General features: G+C 40.8%; 1 protein-coding gene and 1 pseudogene across 1 annotated transcript in view; one reads left to right on the top strand and one right to left on the bottom strand.

The window, feature by feature from the left end:
* LOC102757331 overlaps positions 1-24,441 on the bottom strand; it is a 143,320-nt gene that overhangs the window by 47,632 nt on the left and 71,247 nt on the right. The window contains exons 14-15 of the mRNA XM_015563582.1: positions 10,212-10,445; positions 9,520-9,645 (exon numbers count right to left, since the gene is read on the bottom strand). Coding sequence (XP_015419068.1) covers positions 9,520-9,645; positions 10,212-10,445 — 360 coding nt within the window. The remainder of the gene's footprint in view (positions 1-9,519; positions 9,646-10,211; positions 10,446-24,441) is intronic.
* Positions 15,282-16,195, top strand: LOC102768625 (annotated as a pseudogene).

Here is a 24,441-nt window from a genome sequence, read left to right as displayed (position 1 = left end):
GAGTGTGATAAATATATAAGGATGAGATGTTCTTTCAGCTGAGCCTTGAAGAAAGCAATGAAAAACTATAATTAAAAGGTGAATGAAGACAATTTATAGGAGGAATTTAAGATGTCAACAAGAAACTAATTAAGCACCACAGGTGCAGTCACACTTGAGAGGAGATCAAAGATCATTATAATCAGATAATCAGAAATGACAATCCACACCTGTGGAGCCTGCCTCTGAAGAAATCCAAGATGACTTAACTATATTAGACATCTTATCTCTCAAAGATCAAAATGTTTGGAATAGTCTACCTTAGTTCTGTTTGTTTATATGTATGATGCGAGAAAGTAAAAGGGAAGATAACATTTTCATCACTTTGAGTACATGATCAAAAAAACCATTTCAGAAGAGTGGACATTTGAGTTAGATCTTCAGCATAAGTAGGCATTTTCTACATGAGGGAAGTGAGGAAAAAGACTTTTCAGAAAATTTGAAATGTGAATTATGAAAAGTCAAAACAAAAATTATGAGTTTAAAAATCTCTTTCACATGCCTTCTAATATTGTGTTCTTATTGCAATTACTATATGAGCATATGTTATGCTCAATTATTTTTATTGTTTATTTATTTGTGAGTAATAGTAGTATATTAGGAATTGCTTCTTTTACAGGGATTTTTACCATTAGATTTTAAAATACAGAATTTTTAGTCTATAATGACATCAATATAGTAATGTCAATATTGAGTGCTACAGCTCAATATTAACAACACTGAATTGCTTGCCTATAAAATCCAACTCAAATTACAACATAATATAATAATTTCATAGCAAATTTTACTGGGCATGTAGTTAAAATGTTTATCTATATACATTTTGTCTACACAATCAGATTGGTACAAAAGTAAGGAAAAACTTGTTGAATAAATACAACAAAGATTTAGTCATATGAACTATACTTTCTGTAGACACTGTAACTAAAAGGAACCTTAGCATGTTTCATTACTCCTTCTTCTTTTTTAAAGATAAGTAAACAAAAATTTAGCAAAAGAAATTTAGCAAAGGCTATTTGACTTAGGCCACATGAATAATGAGTGGAAGAATATGATTCACCAACAATAAAGGGGCTTTTAAAAATGACCAGTGTTACTATAACTATTTAAAATATAAAATAACTGTAGGCTTAAAATGATAGATAGGTAGATAGATAGATAGATAGATAGATAGATAGATAGATAGATAGATAAAATAAATGGGAAAACAGTTATTTACTTGGGAAAAAGTTTTCTTTCAAAACAAAGATTCTTCTAAACAGTGTTCTTCTCTGATACATCAAGTTGTTTTCTCTGATACATTATGTAGTAAATATAACAGAATGTGAAACAATGAATTTACTGGAAAACTGGGGTGGGGGCAAGCACACTAGATACTCTCAACATGGTGGCAATGATGGTTAGATCACGTAGGAACATAACGGAATAAAATCAACTCACTTCCTAGTCTTAAAATTATTTTTAAGTGTTTGACATTTCTATGACATCTGTCTTTTCCCATTTCAGACTTCCTTTTATGTCATACCTACACTTAACATGATACTTTCTCTCCTCCCGTCCCATTCCTCTTTATTGTATGTGTGAGACAGAGAGAGAGACCGACCCGCACATGTTCACACACATGAACCCTCTTCTCCCCCCAACTCCAAATCTTAGTCTCTGGCTCACACATACTTCTTTCCAATCCTGCCCAGAGGTTTGTATCAAAGTAAGAGTCACAGGACTATTCATGAAGATTAATTGGAATATGCAACAGGGACACTTCAAAGCTGTAGGAATATAATATAGGAGAGCAGCAGGTATTAAAAGTTTGAGAAACTGATCATTTCATTTAACAATAACAAAACCAGGTAGTTTTGATGACCAACAACTACCTAGATAGCAATGAATTAAAGAATACTAAAATAAATATAATTTCCTTTTTTCCAATAAAGACATTTACATTTGAAACTGTCAAGCTACACTCTCCCTTCTCCACCCCATGTGCTCACTAGCCACACTTGCTGGCAGGGTTTGGGGCTGGGGTGGGGCACTGGCAGTAGGGCACAGGCTGTCTCTTCTTTCATACAACCCAATGCACACTAATGGATTGCTCAGATAGTACCTCCATCTACACTTACATACAAGGATATCAAATTGCTTATGAGACACCGTAATATGTATTTACTTTCAGAATATCAAATTGCTTTTGAGCCATAGTTAACAGCAGGCCTATCCAACTCTTCTCTATCATTAGGAGAACAACCTTAAAGGATCTCAACCATTGTTTAAAAAGGAAATCATCACATCATGAGAAGAGATTAGAATGAAAGTGAATTTGCTTTCTAAACGGATGATGAACTACAAAGCCTTGTGCTTTGTAAAGCAGCCAGGTCTAGTAGTAAATGTAATTACTACTTTATAAAAACAACTATAACACTTAGAAATAAATTATGGGTTTTATATTTTAATAAATTGTCAATGGAGCATATGAGAAATTTAATATAATTAAATTACTTTTTCCTAACAAATGGAACATTATCTTCATACTAAGATTTCATACTAATTTTATATACACAAAAATACACACATACACAGAACTTTGAAACATCACTGATAATCAGGTAAGCTTGATGAATTAGAGGTTATTACTTTTAAAGTTCCAATTGATATACACCAACTAACGGGTATAAAAAATTGTCTGATTCTCAAAATATGTATTTAGAGGTCTTTAAAAGAATACCAAATTAACACAGAGTATTTTATTACCAGTGTGAATTCAGTACTCTTAAGAAAAGGTTAAAATGGCTAACATACATACATGAACTAACATGTATAAAAATATTCTGTAATTTAAAAAAAGTCACATACATTGCAGAGGAAAGGGAAATCCATTTGGACCCTGAAAGACTATTCCTAAAACCTCAGTGTTGATGGGAAATTTATGCAGCACAAAATCTCTTAATTAAATGGTACAGAATGTTCTTAAAGTGTCAGGATTTCCACATATTTTATAGTTTGCCTTTTCAAAGCTCATCATTAAATGAATTTTATGTGTAATTTTTTAAAATTTATTTTATTGATTTTTTACAGAGAGGAAGGGAGAGGGATAGAGAGTTAGAAACATCGATGAGAGAGAAACATCGATCAGCTGCCTCCTGGTTGCCCGGCTTGGTTGCACATCTCCTACTGGGGATGTGCCTGCAACCAAGGTACATGCCCTTGGCCGGAATCGAACCTGGGACCTTTCAGTCTGCAGACCGATGCTCTATCCACTGAGCCAAACCAGTTAGGGCTATGTGTAAAATTTTTTTTAAATGGCAAGAACACTCAAGCACCTCATCTATAACCCACAAAAGTTCTCAGATTTCCCAGAAATATTTTGACAAAAATGCATCTAATAGTCAGAAATGCTTTCAAAACTGTCTTTTTTGCTGAAACCGGTTTGGCTCAGTGGATAGAGCGTCGGCTTGCGGACTGAAGGGTCCCAGGTTCGATTCCGGTCAGGGGCATGTGCCTCGTTGCGGCCACATCCCCAGTGGGAGATGTGCGGGAGGCGGCTGATCGATGTTTCTCTCTCATTGATGTTTCTAACTCTCTATCTCTCTCCCTTCCTCTCTGTAAAAAATCAATTAAAAAAAAAAACCTGTCTTTTTTCAAACAGAAAAATATATGGAAAAACACACATAGTGTATATATATATTCAGCTTAGCAATCATTTGCAGGGTATTTCCTACGTGCACATACTGCATTAAGAGTCATTAACATAGCCGAAACCGGTTTGGCTCAGTGGATAGAGCGTCGGCCTACGGACTGGAGGGTCCCGGGTTAGATTCCGGTCAGGGGCATGTGCCTGGGTTGCGGGCACATCCCCGGTGGGAGATGTGCAGGAGGCAGCTGATCAATGTTTCTCTCTCATCGATGTTTCTAGCTCTTTATCTCTCTCCCTTCCTCTCTGTAAAAAATCAATAAAATATATTTAAAAAAAGAGTCATTAACATAAAAATAGTTTAAAATACAGTCATTTATTTCAAGAAGCATCTGGTTCATTTATGCAGAAAAAAAACATCTACACTAATAAAAGACAAAGATGCTAATTGACCGTACCTTCGCTACGCCCCAAGCCACACCCACCAGCCGAGCTGAGCAACTATATGCAAATTAACCCATCCAAGATGGCGGCCGGCAGCCACGGAGCTGAAGCAAGCAGGAGGCTTGGTTGCCCGGTTGATGGAGAAAGCCAAGCTTCCCGCCTGCCCTGAGCCGGCTGTGGCCTTAGCTCATGGCAACAAAGTTTCAATTATAGAAGATAAATAAACCCCAGATACCTGCTTCCAGCCAGCCTCCACTGGAGCTTGGACGGCTGGGGACCATGGCCAGCCTGCAAACAGCAATCAGCCCCTCACTCAAATTGGCCAGTCACCCCAAGGGGGACCCCTACCCTGAAGGGACTGTGGGCAGCCTGCAAACAGCCATCAGCCCCTCACCCAGGCTGGCCACACCCCAGTGGGGACCCACAACCTGAAGGGGCTGTGGCCGCCTGCAAACAGCCATCAGCCCCTCACCCAGGCTGGCCAGACACCCCAGTGGGGACCCACAACCTGAAGGGGTGTGGCCAGCCTGCAAACAGCCATCAGCCCCTCACCCAGGCTGGCCAGACACCCCAGTGGGGACCCACAACCTGAAGGGGCTGTGGCCGCCTGCAAACAGCCATCAGCCCCTCACCCAGGCTGGCCAGGCACTCCTATATAATAAAAGGGCAATCTGTAAATTGACCCTAACAGCAGAACGACTGGGAATGACTGATCACTATGACACACACTGACCACCAGAAAGCTGATGCTCAATGCAGGAGCTGCCCACTGGTGGTCAGTGCGCTGATCAGGGGTAGCTCTGATTAGCCACAAGCCAGGCTGATGGCTGCCAGTACAGCCTCTCCTGCCTCCTCAACAGTGCTAAGGATGTCCGACTGCAGCTTAGGCCTGCTCCCCGCTGGCAAGTGGACATCCCCCAAGGGCTCCCGGGCTGCCAGAGGGATGTCTGACTGCCAGCTTAGGCCCAATCCCCCAGGGAGTGGGCCTAAGCCAGCAGGTGGTCATCCCCCGAGGGGTCCCAGACTGCGAGAGGGCACAGGCCAGGCTGAGGGACCGCCCTCTCCCCGCCGAGTGCACAAATTTTTGTGCACCGGGCCTCTAGTAAGTACATAAGGAAGTAACTACCATGGAGTATCAGAAGTGTGAGACTGAAGGATGTATGAGATATTAAGGTCATGGAGGACATAAAACTGGAAAGAGGTCATGAATATTTCACGTGGAGCCCAACCAGCGTGGCTCAGTGGTTAAGTGTTGACCTAGGAACCAGGAGGTCACGGTTCGATTCCAGGTCAGGGCAAATGCCCAGGTTGTGGGCTCTATCACCAGTGTGGGGCGTGCAGGAGGCAGACAATCAATGAGTCTCTCTCATCATTGATGTTTCTATCTCTCTCTCTCTCCCTCTCTGAAATCAATAAATTACATTTTTTAAAAATATTTCACATGGAGGTAAAATGTAAGCAGAGTTTAAATGAATAAATAGGAGTCCACCAAGCAGACAAGGGGAGAAAGAATTTCCAGACAGAAAGAACAGAATGTGACCCTTTGTAATAAAAAATAAAATTTGAAAAAAAAAAAAAAAACAATAAAGGCACAGGCAACAAATAAAAAAAAATATTCACAAAAGAAATTAATGCAAAAAAAAAAAAAGAAAGAAAGAACAGAATGTGAACGGTCACAAATATACAATCACATGATGTATTCGGAAATATAATAATTTTTATTGGATAACTTAAATGCAAAGAAGATAGTGTTGAAAAGGAGAATAAAAACACAAGAACATGAAATACCATGAAGGGCCTGTGTGGAATACAATGGAGTTTTGATATAGATGATGGGGAGTCATATTAAGGGGAGCAGCATAACTCTGTTGGGTTGCCAGGTATCTGTGATCAGGGAGGATGAGACAAACTGAAAGTATTAATCAAGCCTTTACTCACTTACTGAAACAGTGTGAAAAAGAGGCCAAAAAGGATGTTTTGTTCCCCTTGTTCCATTTTCCCCCTACAGAATAGCAGTGAGCTAGGGTCAGGTGACATGCAATGCAGGTGGGGGAAATCTGAAAAGGTTCTGCCATTCCATGGACTTGAGGACCAGTGGGAGGGAAAGCGGGAAGGCTAAAAATGGAAAGTTCTGAGTCAGAGGGGAGGAAAACGTCTCAACCAAGGGCCTTCAAGTGGAAGCACCGAGGTAGGAATACCGTGTACATTCGAGCATGGCTGGCCAAGTGGAATGTTCTGAGTCCTTGCAATCCCGGCGAAAACCAGAATGCAGGACACTGGCTGTGCACCGAGTCCCATGTGGGGAGGGCAGCTTCTCCTGTGAGGCCTGCCAAGGAAAGCCAGCACATGGTCAAGCTGAAGGAGCACATAGAGGTTTGGGCCTGGAGCCAGATTGCTCAGGTCAGCTCTTTCATCTCCAAGAATCATTCATCGACAATATGGAAGATGGAATGGATGGAGAGGATTCACAGTGATGATCAGACAAGCAGGAAGGCAGTTTAGTAATATAGGTTGGACATGGGGACCTGAACTGATAAAGTGATTGACCCTAGTCCAGTGGTCAGCAAACTCATTAGTCAACAGAGCCAAATATCAACAGTACAATGTCTGAAATTTCTTTTGAGAGCCAAATTTTTTAAACTTAAACTATATAGGTAGGTACACTGTTATTAACTTAATTAGGGTACTTCTAAGGCTTAGGAAGAGCCACACTCAAGAGGCCAAAGAGCTGCATGTGGCTTGCGAGCCACAGTTTGCCGACCATGGCCCTAGTCCATGTAGAAAAGAAAGTGATTCCAGGAAGTGATAGACTGGAAGAAAATGGGGGGCAGCAAGGGACTGGAAGACTAGGTCAGGTGCAGTGAGGGGAAGAGCTCAAAGGGCAGGGGGCAGTTATGAAGTGGGGTTTGAGAGCCCATGACTTCCAAGATGGAATGACTGCAGGTTATTTCAAGGACAATGGTGTATTCAGGTATGCAGAGTACTAAAGTAGAGGAGAAGTCAAGAATACAAAGTTAGCCCTAACCGGTTTGGCTCAGTGGATAGAGCGCCGGCCTGCGGACTGAAAGGTACCCAGTTCAATTCCGGTCAAGGGCATGTACCTTGGTTGCGGGCACATCCCCAGTGGGAGGTGGTGTGCAGGAGGCAGCTGATCGATGTTTCTCTCTCATCAATGTTTCTAACTCTCTATCCCTCTCCCCTCCTCTCTGTAAAAAATCAATAAGATATATTTTAAAAAAGGAATACAAAGCTATAGGTCCTTTTTATCAAAGAAATCACTCAAGGTGGTAACAGATGACAGTGACAATGGGTTTAAGAATAACAGAAGTGGACCGCATGAGCTTTTTGTTCAAGGATAAAGAATAATTGTTTGGAAACAGTAGAGAGAGAGACTGTTACTAACCCTCCCCAGTCCAGAGGTATGAAGATGTGGAGGAAAGAGCAGCTTCCCAAGAGGGAATCAGAGATTAGAAAGTACTTATCTCTGGCCAGTGTGGCTCAGAGATTAGAGGGTCAGCCCATGTACCGAATGGTCTGGAGTTCTAATCAAGCACCAAAAAAAAATTTTTAAAGCTCACTGGAATAGAAAAATACTTATTACTGTCTTTAAGCTCAGAAATAGTTTCTAAGAATGTCTGTGTTGCAAGAACTTAAAAAAAAAAGAAATCATTTAATTTACTCTAGTAAACCCACAGGACTGTACTTTTACCCTAAAAACAAAGCTTAATGTTTCTGGATAAGGCAATTTCAATAATTATAACCTTAAAAAGTAATCTTTTCTGCCCTGGATGGTTTGGCTCAGTGGATAAAGCACTGGCCTGCAGACTGAAGGGTCCTGGGTTCGATTCCAATCAAGGGCACATGCCTTGGTTGGTGGGCTTGGTCCCCAGTGGGGGGCGTGCTGGAGGCAGCCAATCAGTGATTCTCTCCCATTACTGATGTTTCTGTCTCTCTCTCCCTCTCCCTTCCTCTCTGAAATCAATAAAAAATACACATTTTTAAAAGTAATATTTTCTACTACTTACAAAACCATAATTGAGGCTGTGCTTTCAGATGTTTACTCTGAAGCTTTTAATAGAACCCTACATCCTCTGGTTCTGTCCAGGAGGAAAAGTGAGTCCATGATCTATCTCATTACTCTTCAAATGACATATAGTTCACCCTTTTCACCCTGTTGAAGACTTGCCTTTTGGGTCCAGCTCTATAAAATCCTAAAAAGAAATAGACATAGCTTTTCATTGGCCTAACATAAAAAGACAGACTATCGGCAGTAGCCTGGCTAGAACTGAAGAGGCATGATTAGAGTTCTGATTCATACATATACAATGGATTTATTCAAGGTGATTTATTAAGGGTGACCTGGCAGAGACATCTGTTATTAACTGATTACCAGAGCTAACTGGTCTTATTTGACTAATATAGATTAGTTTTTTCCTTCCTCCCTTACATATCCTACATGCGTACCTCCGCAAACTGTGTCATCCTAAGTTCTAAACTAGCGTTTCAGATAAACTCTCTACTTTAGTCATAAAAGGAACGATACCCATTACCTATCATTACTGAGCTGTTACTGTATGCCAGATGCTGTGCTGCTTTATACAGAACTCATGAATCTCGATGACCTTCTGTGTAATGTAAAATATGGCAATTCACCTAGTAAATAAATTAGAATGCTTATTGTTGTACTCTACATATAATATTTTTAACTCATAGACATAATAAATAATAATAAAATAGATAAAATAATATTTTGGATAATCTGAATAATTCACATCTCTTCCATTAAATATTTAATCAAATCCTTTCAGTCTGCAAGCTAGCGCTAAACATTTTAACTATAAAAGAGTTAAAATATCAAAGGTGTAGCCTCCTTTGAGAGCCCTTATCCCTTCCTGAAAGACGTACTAACATGTTTTAAAAAGTGGACAAAAGAATGGCAGAAAGAATGAAAAATCAAGTCATATGAGAAATTGATTAAACCAATTAAGTATTATTTATTTCCCATTTATAAGGATGCTTTATAAAACTCTTTGTTTTATAAAATAGATTCACCCACAGGACCATAGACATGGAGGCATAGAACAGACAGAGGGAAGGTGGGAGGGAGGGCGGGAAGAGATTAATCAAAGAACTTATATGCATATATGTATAGCAAGGGACACAGACAATAGACAGGTGAAGGCCTGGGGTGTGGTGGGAGTCCAGTAGAAGGAGGCAAAGGGAGGAAAATGGGGGACATCTGTCATACACTCAACAATAAAATAAGTAAATCCTGCCTAAGTTGCTTCTTTCTTGAATGAATTTTAGCATTTATCAGAAGGATGATAATACTTTAAATAATATGACAATGTTGAAAATTTATGTTTATCTTTCATAATGCTAATAAGTATGAAAGCAATAGTACTTACCTCCTTTGCACTTTTAATTTTACTCAGAAATGTATGCAGTTCCATTGTTTCTGCAAACAGTGCACGACATACTGCCTGATAATGATTTGGTGCCTCTGATTCAGTTGAGAGATGAGCAGCACATAACTACAGAAGAAGAAAATAATGATGCTTGTTTATTATTTGGGTTTTTTGTACCTTACTGGTAAAAACAGACACACCTCGTATATTTGTATTTTCTCATCAGACAGCAAGGCAATTCCGCAATTCCCATTAGTCAAAGCTTAACGTATCACAAGACCATCAGTAAGTGGTCCACTAAACTAACAAATATCCAACAGCACCGTCGAGCTTACTAGAATTAGTTGGTGTCTATTTGAAAATGATAGAATAGCAATGGATAGGTCAAGAAAACAAAGTAAAATAATCAGTTGTGATAGTTCAGATTCAGAATCTTCCTATAAATGGATCACAATTGTTGTTTATTCTATTTTAAAAAGAAAAATGCATAAGTCAATTGAAGACATATGATAAACTTTATCAGATAAAGGACATATGAATACCTAAAAGTGGTTTTTAAAAGGCCATATTGAAGATCTGAACAAATCACAGAATCGAGAAGTCTAAGAACTATTATCAAATACTGAATCATCCATTTTTTTAAGTGAAATAACTCTTGAAAGACATCAGTACTATGTAAACTGCTGCTTTACCTTCATGACATCTCTGTATGACCGGATAACTGAAATTTTTCTCTTTTCATCTTCTTCATCTTCCAGGCCTTCATCTGCAGCCTCATAACCCTCATCATTGCTACCATCTGCTTCGACCGTGTTGGCCATGTGATCGATGAGTTGCTCCAGGGGAGGACTTAATTCTCTTTCTTCATTCTCCTTCAAACCATAGTCCAGTGCTTTATAAATAATAATACCCAAAGATTCAATAACCTAGAAACATTTAAAGAAGTGGTTAATGAAGGTGACTAAACATTTTTAAAGAACTGTAAGGCCTTCAACTGATTAGGGAGGCCCACACATATTAGGGAGGGCAATCTGCTTTGCTCAGTCTACCAATTTAAAGGTTAGTCTCATTAAAAAACCCTTCCCTGCCCGCCCGCAATGGCTCAGTGGTTGAGCGTCAACCTATGAACCAGGAGGTCACGGTTTGATTCCTCGTCAGGGCACATGGCCAGGTTGTTGGCTCAATCCCCAGTTGGGGGTGAGCAGGAGGCAGCCAATCGGTGATTCTCTCTCATCATTGATGTTTCTCTCTCTCCCTTCCTCTCTAAAATCAATTAAAAAAATTTTTTAAAAATATAAATAAATAAACCCTTCCTTATTAAAATACCAATGGCATATTTCATAGATCTAGAACAAATACTCCAAAAAGTCCCCGAATAGCCGGAGCAATCTTGAGAAAGAAGAACAAAGTTGGAGGGATCACAATAGCAAATATCAAGTTATACTACATACTAGAGGCTCAGTGCACGAAATCGTGCGGTAGAGTCCCTAGACCTAGCTTCCTGCCATCAGGGCTGTCTTCTGCCGTTCGCCAGTCCCAGGCTGAACACTGCCTCCGCTGCTGGGCTGTCAGGCCGTTGGGGTCACCAGTTCATCCCCGGCTGCTCAGGGGCTCACGCGGGCGCTGCAGCCACTGGGGCTCGAGGTGCTGACGGAAGCTGCGAGGCACGCCCATGACATACTCGTCCTGGTGTGAGTGGCACCGAGCAGGCAGCACATTCCATCAGCGGCAGACCCAGGGCACTTGCATGGAGGTGAAGTCACCGGCGCCTGCTTTCCCACAGGCTTGAGCCCCTGAGCAGCAGGGGATGAGCTGGTGATCCCAACGGCCTGACACCCAGCCTGGTCCTCCTGCCACCCACCCTGATTCCCCCGTTCACCATCACTGATCCATTGGAGCCTGTTGGCCAGGGGCAGGGACCAAGAGGTCAGCCGTTCAGCCTGCTCTCCAGTCCCCAGTCCTGCCCTGCTACCACTCGTGGGCCAGGGGGTGAGGGGGGATTGGGACCGAGAAGTGGCCAATGCCACTGAACACTGCCTCCGCTGCTGGGCTGTCAGGCCGTTGGGGTCACCAGTTCATCCCCGGCTGCTCAGGGGCTCACGCGGGCGCTGCAGCCACTGGGGCTCGAGGTGCTGACGGAAGCTGCGAGGCACGCCCATGACATACTCGTCCTGGTATGATGTGGGAAGAGCTCAGGAGATTTATCTCAGTGCAGTGGCGGATGCAATGGCGTGAGCGCACTCTGCCTATACAAGCTTCCTCGGCACACCGGGGAAGTGGCAGCGCCCGCCTGAGTAAGCCCCCTAGAGCCCCTACATAGTACCCTAACTTTCCTACCATTGGTTGCCCTAAGGATGTTGTAAACTTCTGATTGCAACCCCCCTGATTCCCCCGTTCACCATCACTGATCCATTGGAGCCTGTTGGCCAGGGGCAGGGACCAAGAGGTCAGCCGTTCAGCCTGCTCTCCAGTCCCCAGTCCTGCCCTGCTACCACTCGTGGGCCGGGGGGTGAGGGGGGATTGGGACCGAGAAGTGGCCAATGCCACCTCATGGCAACTGGTCGAGTGGTCTTTCTGATCATGACACTTACGGCCTCTGGCCTTTTATTATATAGATACTACATACTATAAAGCTACTGTAATAAAAATAGCTTGGTACTGGCACAAGAACAGGCATATAGATTAATAGAACAGAAAAGAGAATCCAAAAATAGGCCCACACCATTATGGTCAACTAATATTTGCCAAAGAAGGCAAGAACATACAATGGACTAAAGACAGTCTCTTCAACAAATGGTGCTGAGAAAATTGGACAGCAACATGCAAAAAGATGAAACTAGACCACCAACTTACACCATAGATAAAAATAAACTCAAAATGTGTAAAAGACTTAAATGTCAGTTGTGAAACTATAAAAATCCTAGAAGAAACCATAGGCAGCAAAATCTCAAACATCTCAGGTTGCACAATTTTTGCCAAAAAATCTGCTAGGGCAAGAGAAAGGAAAAAAAATAAACAATGGTACTACATCAAACTAAAAAGCTTCTGCACAGCAAAAGAAACCATCATCAAAATGAAAAGGGAACCCAATGTATGGGCGAACATATTTGCCAATGATACATCTGATAAGGGGTTAATATCCAAAATATACAAAGAACTCATACATCTCAACAAAAGGAAGACAAACATTCCAATTTAAAAAATGGGCAAAGGACCTAAATAAACACTTCTTCAACACAGATATAAGGAAGGCCAAAAGACATATGAAAAAATGCTCGAAGTCATTAATCATCAGAGAGATGCAAATTAAAACAACAATGAGGTACCACCTCACACCTGACAGAATGGTTATCATCAACAAATCAACAAATGACAAGTGCTAGTGAGGATGTGGAGAAAAGGGAACCCTAGTACACTGCTGGTGGGAATGCAGACTGGTACAGCCACTATGGAAAACAGTATGGAGTTTCCTTAAAAAATTAAAAATGGAACTGCCTTCTGACACAGTGATCCCACTTCTAGGACTATATCCTAAGAAACCTGAAACACCAATCAGAAAGAATGTATGCACCCCTATGTTCATAGCAGCACAATTTACAATAATTAAGATCTGGAAATAGTTCAAATGCCCATCAGTAGACAAGTGGATTAAAAAGCTGTGGTACATTTACACCCATGCAATATTATGCAGCTGTAAAAAAGATGAATCTTGCCCTAACCGGTTTTGCTCAGTGGATAGAGCGTCGGCCTGCGGACTGAAGGGTCCCAGGTTCGATTCCGGTCAAGGGCATGTACCTTGGTTGCGGGCACATCCCCAGTGGGGGGTGTGCAGGAGGCAGCTGATCGATGTTTCTCTCTCTGTGTTTAAAGGGCCAGAAGGTTGAGAACCACTGGCATCGAGGGGCCTGGAAAGTATTATGCTAAGCAAAATAAGCCAGTCAGAAAAAGAGATTAACTGGGGAACTTATATGCATAGATGCATAGTCCATGGACACAGACAACAGTATAAGTGAAGGCCTGGGAGAGGTTGGTGTGGAGTGGAGGGGGTCAATGGGACAAAAAAGGGAGAGGGGCCTGGCCCATGTGGCTCAGTGGTTGAGCATATGAATCAGGAGGTCACAGTTCAATTCCTAGGTTGAGGGCTCGATTTCCAGTGAAGGATGTGCAGGAGGCAGCCGATCCCATAATTCTCTATCATCATTAACGTTTCTGTCTCTCTCCCTCTCCCTTCCTCTCTGAAATCAATTAAAAAAAATTTTTTAAAGGGGAGAGGGAATATCTGTAATACATTCAACAATAAAGATAAATTTTTTAAAAAGACTCTCAGATGAGATTAAAAGAGAGATAATCTAGCAACATATTGTTCACCATAAATACACCTAAAACAAAACAATGTTTAATGGTTGAGCATTGACCCATGAACCAAGAGGTTACAGTTCAATTTCCAGTCAGGGCACATGCCCCAATTGCCTGCTCAATCCCCCAGTAGGGAACATGCAGGCGGCAGCCAATTGATGTCTTGCTGCTCTCACTCCTCCCTTTTTCTCTCTTCAAAAATCAATTTTTAAAAATCTTAAAGAAAAAAACTGTACAATTCAATGGTTTTTAGTATATTCAGAGTTATGCAATCATGACCACAACAAATTTTAGAACATTTTCATCACCCCAAAAGAAACCCCATACCTATTAGCAGTCACTCCCCATTTTTTCCTAACCCCATTCTCTCCCCCACTAGTATACAACCATTATCTACTTTCTATCTCTATAAATTTAGCTATTCTGGATGTTTCATATAAATTGAATTATATGGTATGTGATCTTCTGTGACCTGCTTCTATCACTTAGCATGGCTCATTACATACTCCTACCACATTGTAGCATGTATCAGTACCACAATTCTTTTTATTGCCAAATAACATTATATTGCATGAATGTAACACATTCTCTTCACCCATTCATCAGTTGATTTTCAGTTGTTTCTAAAATTGCCTAATTTTAATAGGTAAGATTATATAAAAAAATTTTGCAGTAAGATTTTTCCAAGTAAATAAATGTATCAACATAATCTGTTCATTATAGTAAAAATAAATTTAAAATGCTTCACTACAATGTATAAAATGTACCACTTATAGTTAATAGCATATTTTGACATATTATGTACTGATATTAAAACAAACAAGTTACCAAAATATGAATATAACTATTGCATAGAAGTTTTTATTTCTAAACCAAATCCTGCTTCCTTCAAAACTAGTTCTTAAATTCTGATTCTGCACCAGAGGTTATGACTTTTGTGCTGGAAAATTACTGACTTCACTTTTTAGTTCACAATTGCTTTCCTTGTTTCACTCTTTTTTTTTTAACCTCCATGGACTTGCTCCAGTCTACTTCGCAGACCTTATTTCTTTCTACTCCCTTTCTTACTTGTACAGTGCTGACCTACTAATTGTCCTTACAGGCGATCTAAATCTTGTAGAAGCACTTATATTCAAAACTCTGCAAAAGTACACTGATTTTCCTAAGTCTTTTAATTTAAAACTTCATCCCTGCTTCAATTTAAATTTTTCTGCTTTAGACGGGGTCAAAAAGTTTTCTTCTAATAACTGACAAGTTCCAAGGCACAAAAATCTCACTGGACTCAGTGTGGTCGAGGCCATATCTGTTTTGGTCACTGTTGTATTCTTGGCACCCAGCAAAGAGTATGGATAGTTATTCATGTATATTATTAATATTTTATTGAAAGAGTGAATAGTTCTTTTCTGATGAAACTCCAAAAGGCAGATGACGCTGGTGCTACGGAAGGGCCCAGAGGCCCCGCGGCCACGAAATAGGAGGTCATGGCAATTTGGCAGTGGCATTAGGGGCCGGCCGGGGTCGCAGCTGGGGTCAGGGCAGGGGCCGAGGCCATGGAGCTCGTGCAGGCAAGGCCGAGGGCAAGGAGTGGATCCCTGTCACCAACCTGGGTCTCTGGTCAAGGACGTGAAGATCAAATCCCTAGAGGAAATCTGTCTATTCTCCTTGCCCATCAAGGAATCTGAGATCATTGACTCTCTTGGGGGCATCCCTCAAGGATGAGGTCTTAAAGATTATGCCCATGCAAAAGCAGACACGTCCTGGCCAGAAGACCCGGTTCAAGGCATTTGTCCCACTGGGGACTACAATGGACATGTCAGTCTGGGTGTTAAGTGCTCAAAGGAAGTAGCCACTGCCATCCGAGGAGCCATTCTCCTGGCCAAGCTCTCTATTGTCCCTGTGTGGCGAGGCTACTGGGGAAACAAGATCGGCAAGCCCCACACCGGTCCTTGCAAGGTGACTGGCCACTGTGGCTCTGCACTAGTGCGCCTCATCCCAGTCCCCAGGGGTACTGGCATTGTCTCAGCCCCTGTGCCTAAGAAGTTGCTGAAGATGGCGGTATTGACGACTGCTATACCTCGGCCAGGGGCTGCACTGCCGCCCTGGGCAACTTGGCCAAAGCCACCTTTGATACCATTTCTAAGACCTACAGCTATCTCACCCAGATCTCTGGAAAGCGACCGTGTTCACCAAGCTTCCCTATCAGGAATTCACTGACCCTCTTGTAAAGACCCACACCAGAGTTTCTGTGCAGAGGACCCAGGCTCCAGCTGTGGCCACCACATAATTTTATACAAAAAAATAAAATAAAATAAATTAAGCCTGCTTTAAAAAAAAAAAAGAGTGACTAAAAGAAATGCAGCTTAAAGTAGATTTTACAGTAATAGCTAACATCTATTGAATTTATTTACACGTGTAAGGGCCTGTGCTAAACATTTTTATGCATTATCTTATTTAATTCTCATCATAGTACTATTATGGAGGTACTATGAATATTATCCCCTCCCAATTCTAGAGATAAACAAGTTGAGATTAAGAAAATGATTAAGTAGCCCTAACCGGTTTGGCTCAGTGGATAGAGCGTCGGCCTGCGGACTCAAGGGTCCCAGGTTCGATTCCGGTCAAGGGCATGTACTTTGGTTGCGGGCACATCCCCAGTGGGGAGTGTGCAGGAGGCAGCTGATTGATGTTTCTCTCTCATCGATGTTTCTAACTCTCTATCCCTCTCCCTTCCTCTCTGTAAAAAATCAATAAAATATATTTTTTTAAAAAAGAAAATGATTAAGTAAACAATGGAGCCAGAGCTCAAACCAGGTCTGCCTCAAAGCCCATAAACTTAACCAATGCACAGCTCTATTCACACAAGCAAAGGCAACAGAGCTAAAGCCAGGAACAGAAAGTGAAAAAGGAAGACACTCGTGACCACAGACCACACTATCGGGGCACTGAGGGAGGAGGTCCAATGGCAACTTGCCCCCCTGGGGTTTCAGTAGAGAAGGCAGGCCTACTCTTTCTACAACCTTTCTTCAAACAGACACACAGGAGAGAAAAGGCACAAAAATTTCCACAGTACATAGAATGTTTCTCTCAGCCCCAGCTGCTGAAATTGCTCTTATGTAAAACTAGCTCATTCTGAGTTCACCTCATAATTTCTGAAGCAAAAGGCTTCTGTGCTAAACTGAAAAAAAAAACACAAACAAGAAAGCACAACCTGAGAAGAGTCAGGGCAAGGACAGCCGCTAATAACCAACTGCCAGTTCCCTCTGGTTCTACTCCAGTCATAGCCACCACCTCAACATTCACTTTTATCTGTCAAAACAGGGAAGCAGGGACCAGTATTTTTAAGGATTAAATTATGTTTTGCTACACAGAGAGTACTTTAGTGTCACTACGATATTAGGTTATCAAAATATGTACTTTTCCATTGTCCTCATAGACATTTTATCTTCATAAAGCAAATTTGTATTAATAAGTAACAGAGATTTGCAATCTTTAAAGGCTTAAGTACATAATAAATATACTTTCAGGACTAGTTGAGCTCTGAGGATATTTTAATCTTGCCTCTTTTAGTAACATTTTTCCTATGTGGCAACTGAAATGCCATTTTTAAAGGCATATCTCATAACTTCTGAATAGGTTATGTTCCAGAGTTCCCTTGACGAAGTCTGGAAATTAGAAATTAATTTTTTTCAATAAAAAAATTTATAAACTGTTCCTTAAATGGAAAGTACATTGCAAAAGTGGTCTGGGCCCCATGCACCCCCTCTAACCCTTTGAGCCCCGAGCAGAGAGAACAGCAGCATAAGTGCTGTGCAGGTCTTAAGAACCAGACGTGAAAAGTAGCAGTGAGGAAAGAAAGCATGAGGATTCCCAGAGGAAGCCATTCTCAGCACAGGTGGGCAGGAGTGCTGCTGCTTCCCGGCCAGACAGGCCAGAGGGCCACCCTTTCTTGAGTCCTGCCCTCCTATAGGCATGTGTTACTGCTTGTAGTTTGTGAAATGGGTTATGCAACTCATGACTTCTTCAGCCTTAATATAAACTCACTAGGGAGTACTTAGCTAAAATTATATCTGTAAACAATATATAACCATTTATTATCCCCTTTATTTTTACAGATGAGAAAAGAGATTGTGCAGATTATTTGCCAAATGTCACAAAACCAGTGATACAGCAGTGAACCAAACCGAAACAAATCCCTGCCCTTCGAAGCTGACATTTTAGAAGAGAGGCAATAAGCAAGATTATCAAATAAATTACAGTATTGTTAGATGGTGCTCCATGCTATGGAGGAAAATACAGTGTAAAGTGCAGGGTGGTGTTGGTGGTAGCATGCAATTTTCAATAGAAAAGTCAGTTTAGACCTTACACCAAATAGTTAACATAGAAGCAACTGGAAGGAGGTGAGAGAGCAGCTCTGTGACTATCTGGGGAGATAGTTTCAGGCAGAAGAGCCGGTGCAAAGTCCCTGAGGAGGGAGTGTGCCTGGAATGTTCTGTCAATAGCAAGGTGACAGGTGTGTCTGAAGAAAAGTGAGTAAGAAAAAAAGTATGAAATGAGAAGTAATAGAGTGCCAGGTCATACAAAATCTCACTGACTAATTGTTTGACTTTTATGCTAAGGAAAATGGGGAGCCACTGAAGGTTATGAGTAGAGGAGTGACAATGACACAATTTATGACTAAAAATGAATGCTTCTGGTTCTTGACTGAAAATAGACCCTAGTGGAATAAGGCAGTAGGAAGGAGTGCTGATGAGAAGTGGGCAGTGTTCCATTATATTCAGAAAGTAAAACATTTGCCAATAGATGGATGGTTAATTATTAGTAACCAAAGAAACTCCAAAGTTTCTGTCTTGATCAAATATGGAAGACTTAAAGAATAGCAGGTTTGGAGGGAAATCAGGAATTCCCTTCAGGCAGATTAAGTTTGAGATGCCCATTAGATATCTCAGAGGACTGGTAAACTGGCCAGCAATTTCAGAGGAGCAATGAAGTTTTCAGGTATCAAGTCGTCAGCACAGAGATGATATTTAAGACAATCAGGCCAGATGAGATCACTGTCCTAGATTCAAGAGCTTGAGTATAGATAAAAGAATTCACCAGGAATGTTCTTTTTCTGAGATAATGAAGAATTGTCAGCAATCTGAAATTACTTACTAAAGATTCATTTGAAGAGCTCTTTAAATGTATAATACTAATAATCTGTTAAACCAGTGTCATCACATTTTACACAAAGGAATAATCCTATTTTTCATTCACATATAGGAGTAAGATTATTTTTGTATATTTGTTCATCAGAAAAATCAGATCATTTCTAAAAGTGAGTTTACAGATCATCTAATCCAATCCTTTTGTTTTACAGAAAGAAGCTGAAGGTGAAGAGATTAAATGACCTGCCTAAATTCACACAACTAATCAATGAGTGGCAGACTGCAGTATCCAGCGCCCCTTCTACTCTAACACTATGGCTTTTTCTGATGGAGGAGTTCCAGTTGGTTATCTTGAAAGGGAGTGGTTCCCAGCCTGTTTCTATCTTCAGACACCTGATCATTCATCACAGATGGCGATATAATCACCAATATAGGGAGAGAGTTCAAGGGGCTGAAAAAATTCCTCAGGAGACTCAGACACAACCCCTACAACCCCAAAGGTGAGCATGTCCAAGTGGGAATCACTACTGTAAATGAACAAAGAAGGAAAAGAAAGGATAATTGTCACTTAATGACAATATAGAGAGCTGTGAAGAATTCAATTCTATCTTCTGAGCCTAATCAAGTGCTTTTGTTTTTGAAGTTACTATTAGGTTCTCCCCTGTCCAATCAAGTATCTGCTGTATGACTACTCTTCTTGTTACCTGATCAAAGCCTGATTTATTATGAATCACTAGCTACAAAATAATAATAATAATGGCCTTTAGCTTTATACTATAGTTTTAAGTCAATTTAAACCATAATTACAAAACACTCATCAGAGTTAATAGTTAATCATAACTTAAGATAGGGCTAAAATATAGTCTAGTTGCTTGGAAAACAAATTCTCAACTTAGAAAAGTTAAGATATGAGAATTACTAACATTATCATATAAATACCAATAAAGACTAATATATTAAGAATTTAAACATATCAATTCATTTTATAATGCATAATACTAAAAATTAGTCAAAGTTTAACAATGACATAATAGTTTTGAAAATATTTTGTATACTACTAGTATAAAGCACTTTATAAATAAAAGGTATGCTCATCTGATAAATAAAAAATATGAGATTGTTAAAGATCACTTAATGATACACATTGGAAACTGGGGATCTTTCATGCATTCATTCATTCAAAAATATATTTACTAAGTTCCTGCTATATACCTGGCATTGCACTTAAGGGCTGGGAAATGCAACAGGAAATAAGGCATAGCTCCTTTCCTGAAGGTGGTTATAGTCCAGAAAGCATGCAATTAAAATGCAGCAGACTGAGTGCTTCTAGGAGTAAGTACAAAATGCCACCTTTGAAGCACATTGGAGGGACAACTAATCCAGTCTGGGAAAACTTCCAAGAAGAAGAAATGGCTAAACATAGGACATTAACTACGCAACGTGGGAAGTGTGTTATGAGCAGAAGGAACAGCATTGCAAATATCTGGATGTAAAAGATGAGGCTTTCAAAGCCTTAAAAGTGGATCAATCTAACTAAAGAGTGGGAGGGGAAAGGAATGAAACCAGAGCAGTGTGCATAATCAAACATTCCTTTAAATGAATAAACAGCCTAAACATTGAGCAATAAATGATTGGTTAAGTAAATTATAGTATATCCACATAATAGAATATTATGTAACCATAAAAATTTTATAACATATTTGAAAACATGAAAAATATTCATTAAAACAAGTATCTATTGAGCATCTATGACTACACTGAAAATTAGATTAGATTATAAACCCATATGTTCACGTGATACAACTTATGAAAAACATATACATGTACATAGGAAAAAGGATAAAAATCACAAAATGCTAAATGCAATTACTGCTGGGGAAAGAGGGTTACAAGTGGCTTTTCTTTTTTGCTTACATTTATTTTCTAACCTTTCCTCCTATTATTAAAGTTAGTATAAACAATCCAAATTAGCCCTAACCGGTTTGGTTCAGTGGATAGAGCGTCGGCCTGAGGACTCAAGGGTCCCAGGTTCGATTCTGGTCAAGGGCGTGTGCCTTGGTTGCGGGCACATCCCCAGTGGGGGGTGTGCAGGAGGCAGCTGATCAATGTTTCTAACTCTCTATCCCTCTCCCTTCCTCTCTGTAAAAAAATCAATAAAATATATATTTTTTAAAAACTCCAAATTAGGTTAGAACTTTTTCCATAAGGCCAAGTACTATGAAAATAGAAGTATACATGTGACTCACCCATTACAGGGTCGGGGAAATGGTAGACTTCTAGAGTTGTATCTGTGTTTTGTTGTTTTGTTTTTAAATAACATTACATTTTTTTTATTGATTTCAGAAAGAAAGGGAGAGCGAGAGGGAGATAGAGATAGAAATATCAAAGATGAGAGAGAATCACTGATTGGCTGCCTCCTGCACACCCCCCTACTGGGGATTCAGCCCGCAACCTGAGCATGTACCCTTTACTGGAATCGAATCCGGGACCCTCCAGTCCACAGGCCGACGCTCTAGCCACTGAGCCAAACCAGCTAGGGTTGTGTCTGTGTTTTAAAACCGACTGACCTTTATCTGCTTTGTACCAGACACCGAAATACAAAGATAAATGAGAACCAGCCCTTCCCCTAGAAGTGCTTACAGTCAAGCAGAGTAGCAGACATGCAAACAGAAAGTACAACAGGGTGAGGGAAATATTAGAGATATTACTTAAAACTATTACTTTTAATGTCAGAAATATGAGTATACCACTCCTGACAATGTAGAAACTGCTCTTTAATATCTGCCCCATGTACTCCAGTGAGTCCCATTTATCCCACTCACCTTGACCTATTTGCCACACAAAAAAGAGAAGAAAAAAAAGGGGGAGGGAGTTTGGAGGACACACTGCACCAATTATACAAACTGGGCTCACAAAGCAATGCTGATGTACTAAACCGGCTTTACAAGGTGCCAATTGTAGGAACTACACAATGACCCACTCAAGAGATATATTATCAGATCGTCTCCTGTTCCTTAGCATTCTGGGTTGTCAAGGGCAGACATGCAGTCGGGTCAGACTACGTATGAACAGGGAGCTTTCTAGTAAAGCCATAAATCCAGAAAAGAGGAAGCCAAATTTTACTCATCTTTTAGTGAAAGAAAACAGAAATGAAGGGCAAAATAAAAGTCAGGAAAGAAGACTAGGGCCCAGCTGGTGTTGCTCAGTGGTTGAACATTGACCTATAAACCGGGAGTTCAAGGTTCGATTGGGTCAAGGGCACATGCCCAGGTTATGGGCTCCATCCCCAGTAGGAGGCGTGCAGAAGGAAGCCAATGATTCTCTCTCATCATTGATGTTTCTATCTCACTCTCACTCTCCCTTCTTCTCTGAAATCAGTAAAAAAAAATATATATGTATATTTTAAAAAGACTAGAAACTGCTCATTTCATCTGCTCCCAAAAGCCAAAACAATGATTTTCCCCTCTGCCTTCTTCTTAAAAACTTATCACCAACTATTAAAACAGTTGCTACACTTATTTCCTACACTTATTTTCCTTTTTCATTTCACAGACATTTCATTTTTCTCTTTCACCATACTACTTCCAATTTTCTTTTAAATACGGTAGGAACAATGAAATATAAATATTAATCTGGCCATGTTGAGTATTTAAACCTTTATTATACAGAAACTTTGGGGGAGGGTTTTCCTATGAAGTTAAAATTGGAATAAAAAATATCCTGACAGTGAAAATCACATAAGTAATTGTAATTTGAGTTATTACCCATGTCAGATATTCACTGTAAAATTTCATTAGAAGAAGAAATCTGTGGATCAAAATCTATATGTTATAAATGACTCTGGCAGTGGACTTAATTTAAAAACACTTTTGCTCACACATTTTAACATTTAAAATGATTGTGTCAAATAACTCACAAAATATACAGTTGGGAGATCTGACTTTTGTCATTTACTTTTTAAAAATATATATATATATGTTTTTATTGATTTCAGAGAAAGGGAGAGAGAGAAACATCAATGATGACAGAGAATCATTGATTGGCTGCCTCCAGCACACCCCCCTACTGGGGATCAAGCTGTAATCCGAGCACGTGCTCTGACTGGGAATCGAACCATGACCAACCCTCAACCACTGAACCATGCAGGCAAGGCGTGTCATTTACTTCATATCAACTCATTACATATTCTTTAAAAAGATCAATGTAGATATGTTGATATCATATTTGCAGCAATTCACGGCTCTGTTAATCCCCTACTCCTATATTTCCTCCTCCACCTGTAAGAATGAGTGACCCACTCAAAAACCTGCTACAATCCTCACCACCCCACTACTTTTTTCTGGCCAATAACATCTCTTGACAAATCCCTTCCTTTCTTTCTTCCTTTGTTCCTTTACATAACCAAAGTGCCCCATTTTTATCATTTCTTACCTCAAAGCTTCTAGTCAACATTCATTTTTGCTACTCAAACACCTGGCTTACTTACATCTTCCAACTTGAAGAGAGCCTACCCATGTAGCCATTCCCTTTTCTGGGCCTATGTATTGGAGCAAGCTTGAAGGACAACTGAAGAAGCTGACAGGTCTGAAATCACAGTGAATCAGGCATCACCACAGGTAAGAGTTATCTGTGGCGGCACAACCACTTCAAAAATACAACTAAAAGACAAAATGGACACCATCCCGAATCACAGGAAGACTGGCCGAGTGGAAATTCTACAACTAGAAGGAAAGAGAGGGGCACACTGAGACTCAGAGGAGGTGCGGAAGTGCAGAGGTACAGAGGCGCACGTGGAAAGGGCTGGAAACTGAGGACGCAGCTGTCTTTTTCAATCGGGAGGGAGACACAAGCTCCCGACATCTCTGAAGTCCAATTCAGGGCGAGTCTCTGGGGACCCAGACTCATACGCTGCCCCCACCTCCATGCCCCCAAGTTCCATCTCAGACACAGAATGCCTCTGGCAGTCCAGCCTGTCAGTGCTGGTGGGTGAAATGCCTCCCTAGCAGGCAGGGGGTCTAGTGGGAAGGTTGGCCTGGGTTTTTGTCCTGCTTTTGTCCTAGGTCCCCTGGGCAAACTAGCGTGTTACTTCACCTGCCTGGCCTCAGTCTGCTGCTGCCTGGTCCATCTCTTACATGTGATGTAAGAGATGGTGTGGGGCTCACACTAAGACATTAGGTTAAAGGTGCTTTGAAAAGTCCAGCATCATTCAAATCCAGGGAACCCCGAGGATTGAAATATACCAGAGTTTTTCTAGTTTTGCAGTGTGATGGTTTTTTAGCGCTTACCCTTCGGTTCTAATGTCTGGCCTTCCAGCACAGGTTCACCTTGCTTCCCTGGGCCTCAGCTTCCACCCGGGAAACGGATGGGCTGATTCTGGGCTGGCACACAGGAGAATGGAATGCCCCTTCCCTGTCCTCCCACA

The sequence above is a fragment of the Myotis davidii genome, unplaced genomic scaffold (assembly GCF_000327345.1).
Source record: "Myotis davidii unplaced genomic scaffold, ASM32734v1 scaffold78, whole genome shotgun sequence".
Taxonomy (NCBI): Eukaryota; Metazoa; Chordata; class Mammalia; order Chiroptera; family Vespertilionidae; genus Myotis; species Myotis davidii.
Note: the sequence above shows the minus strand (reverse complement) of the source record. Positions and strands in the feature narration are given on the sequence as shown.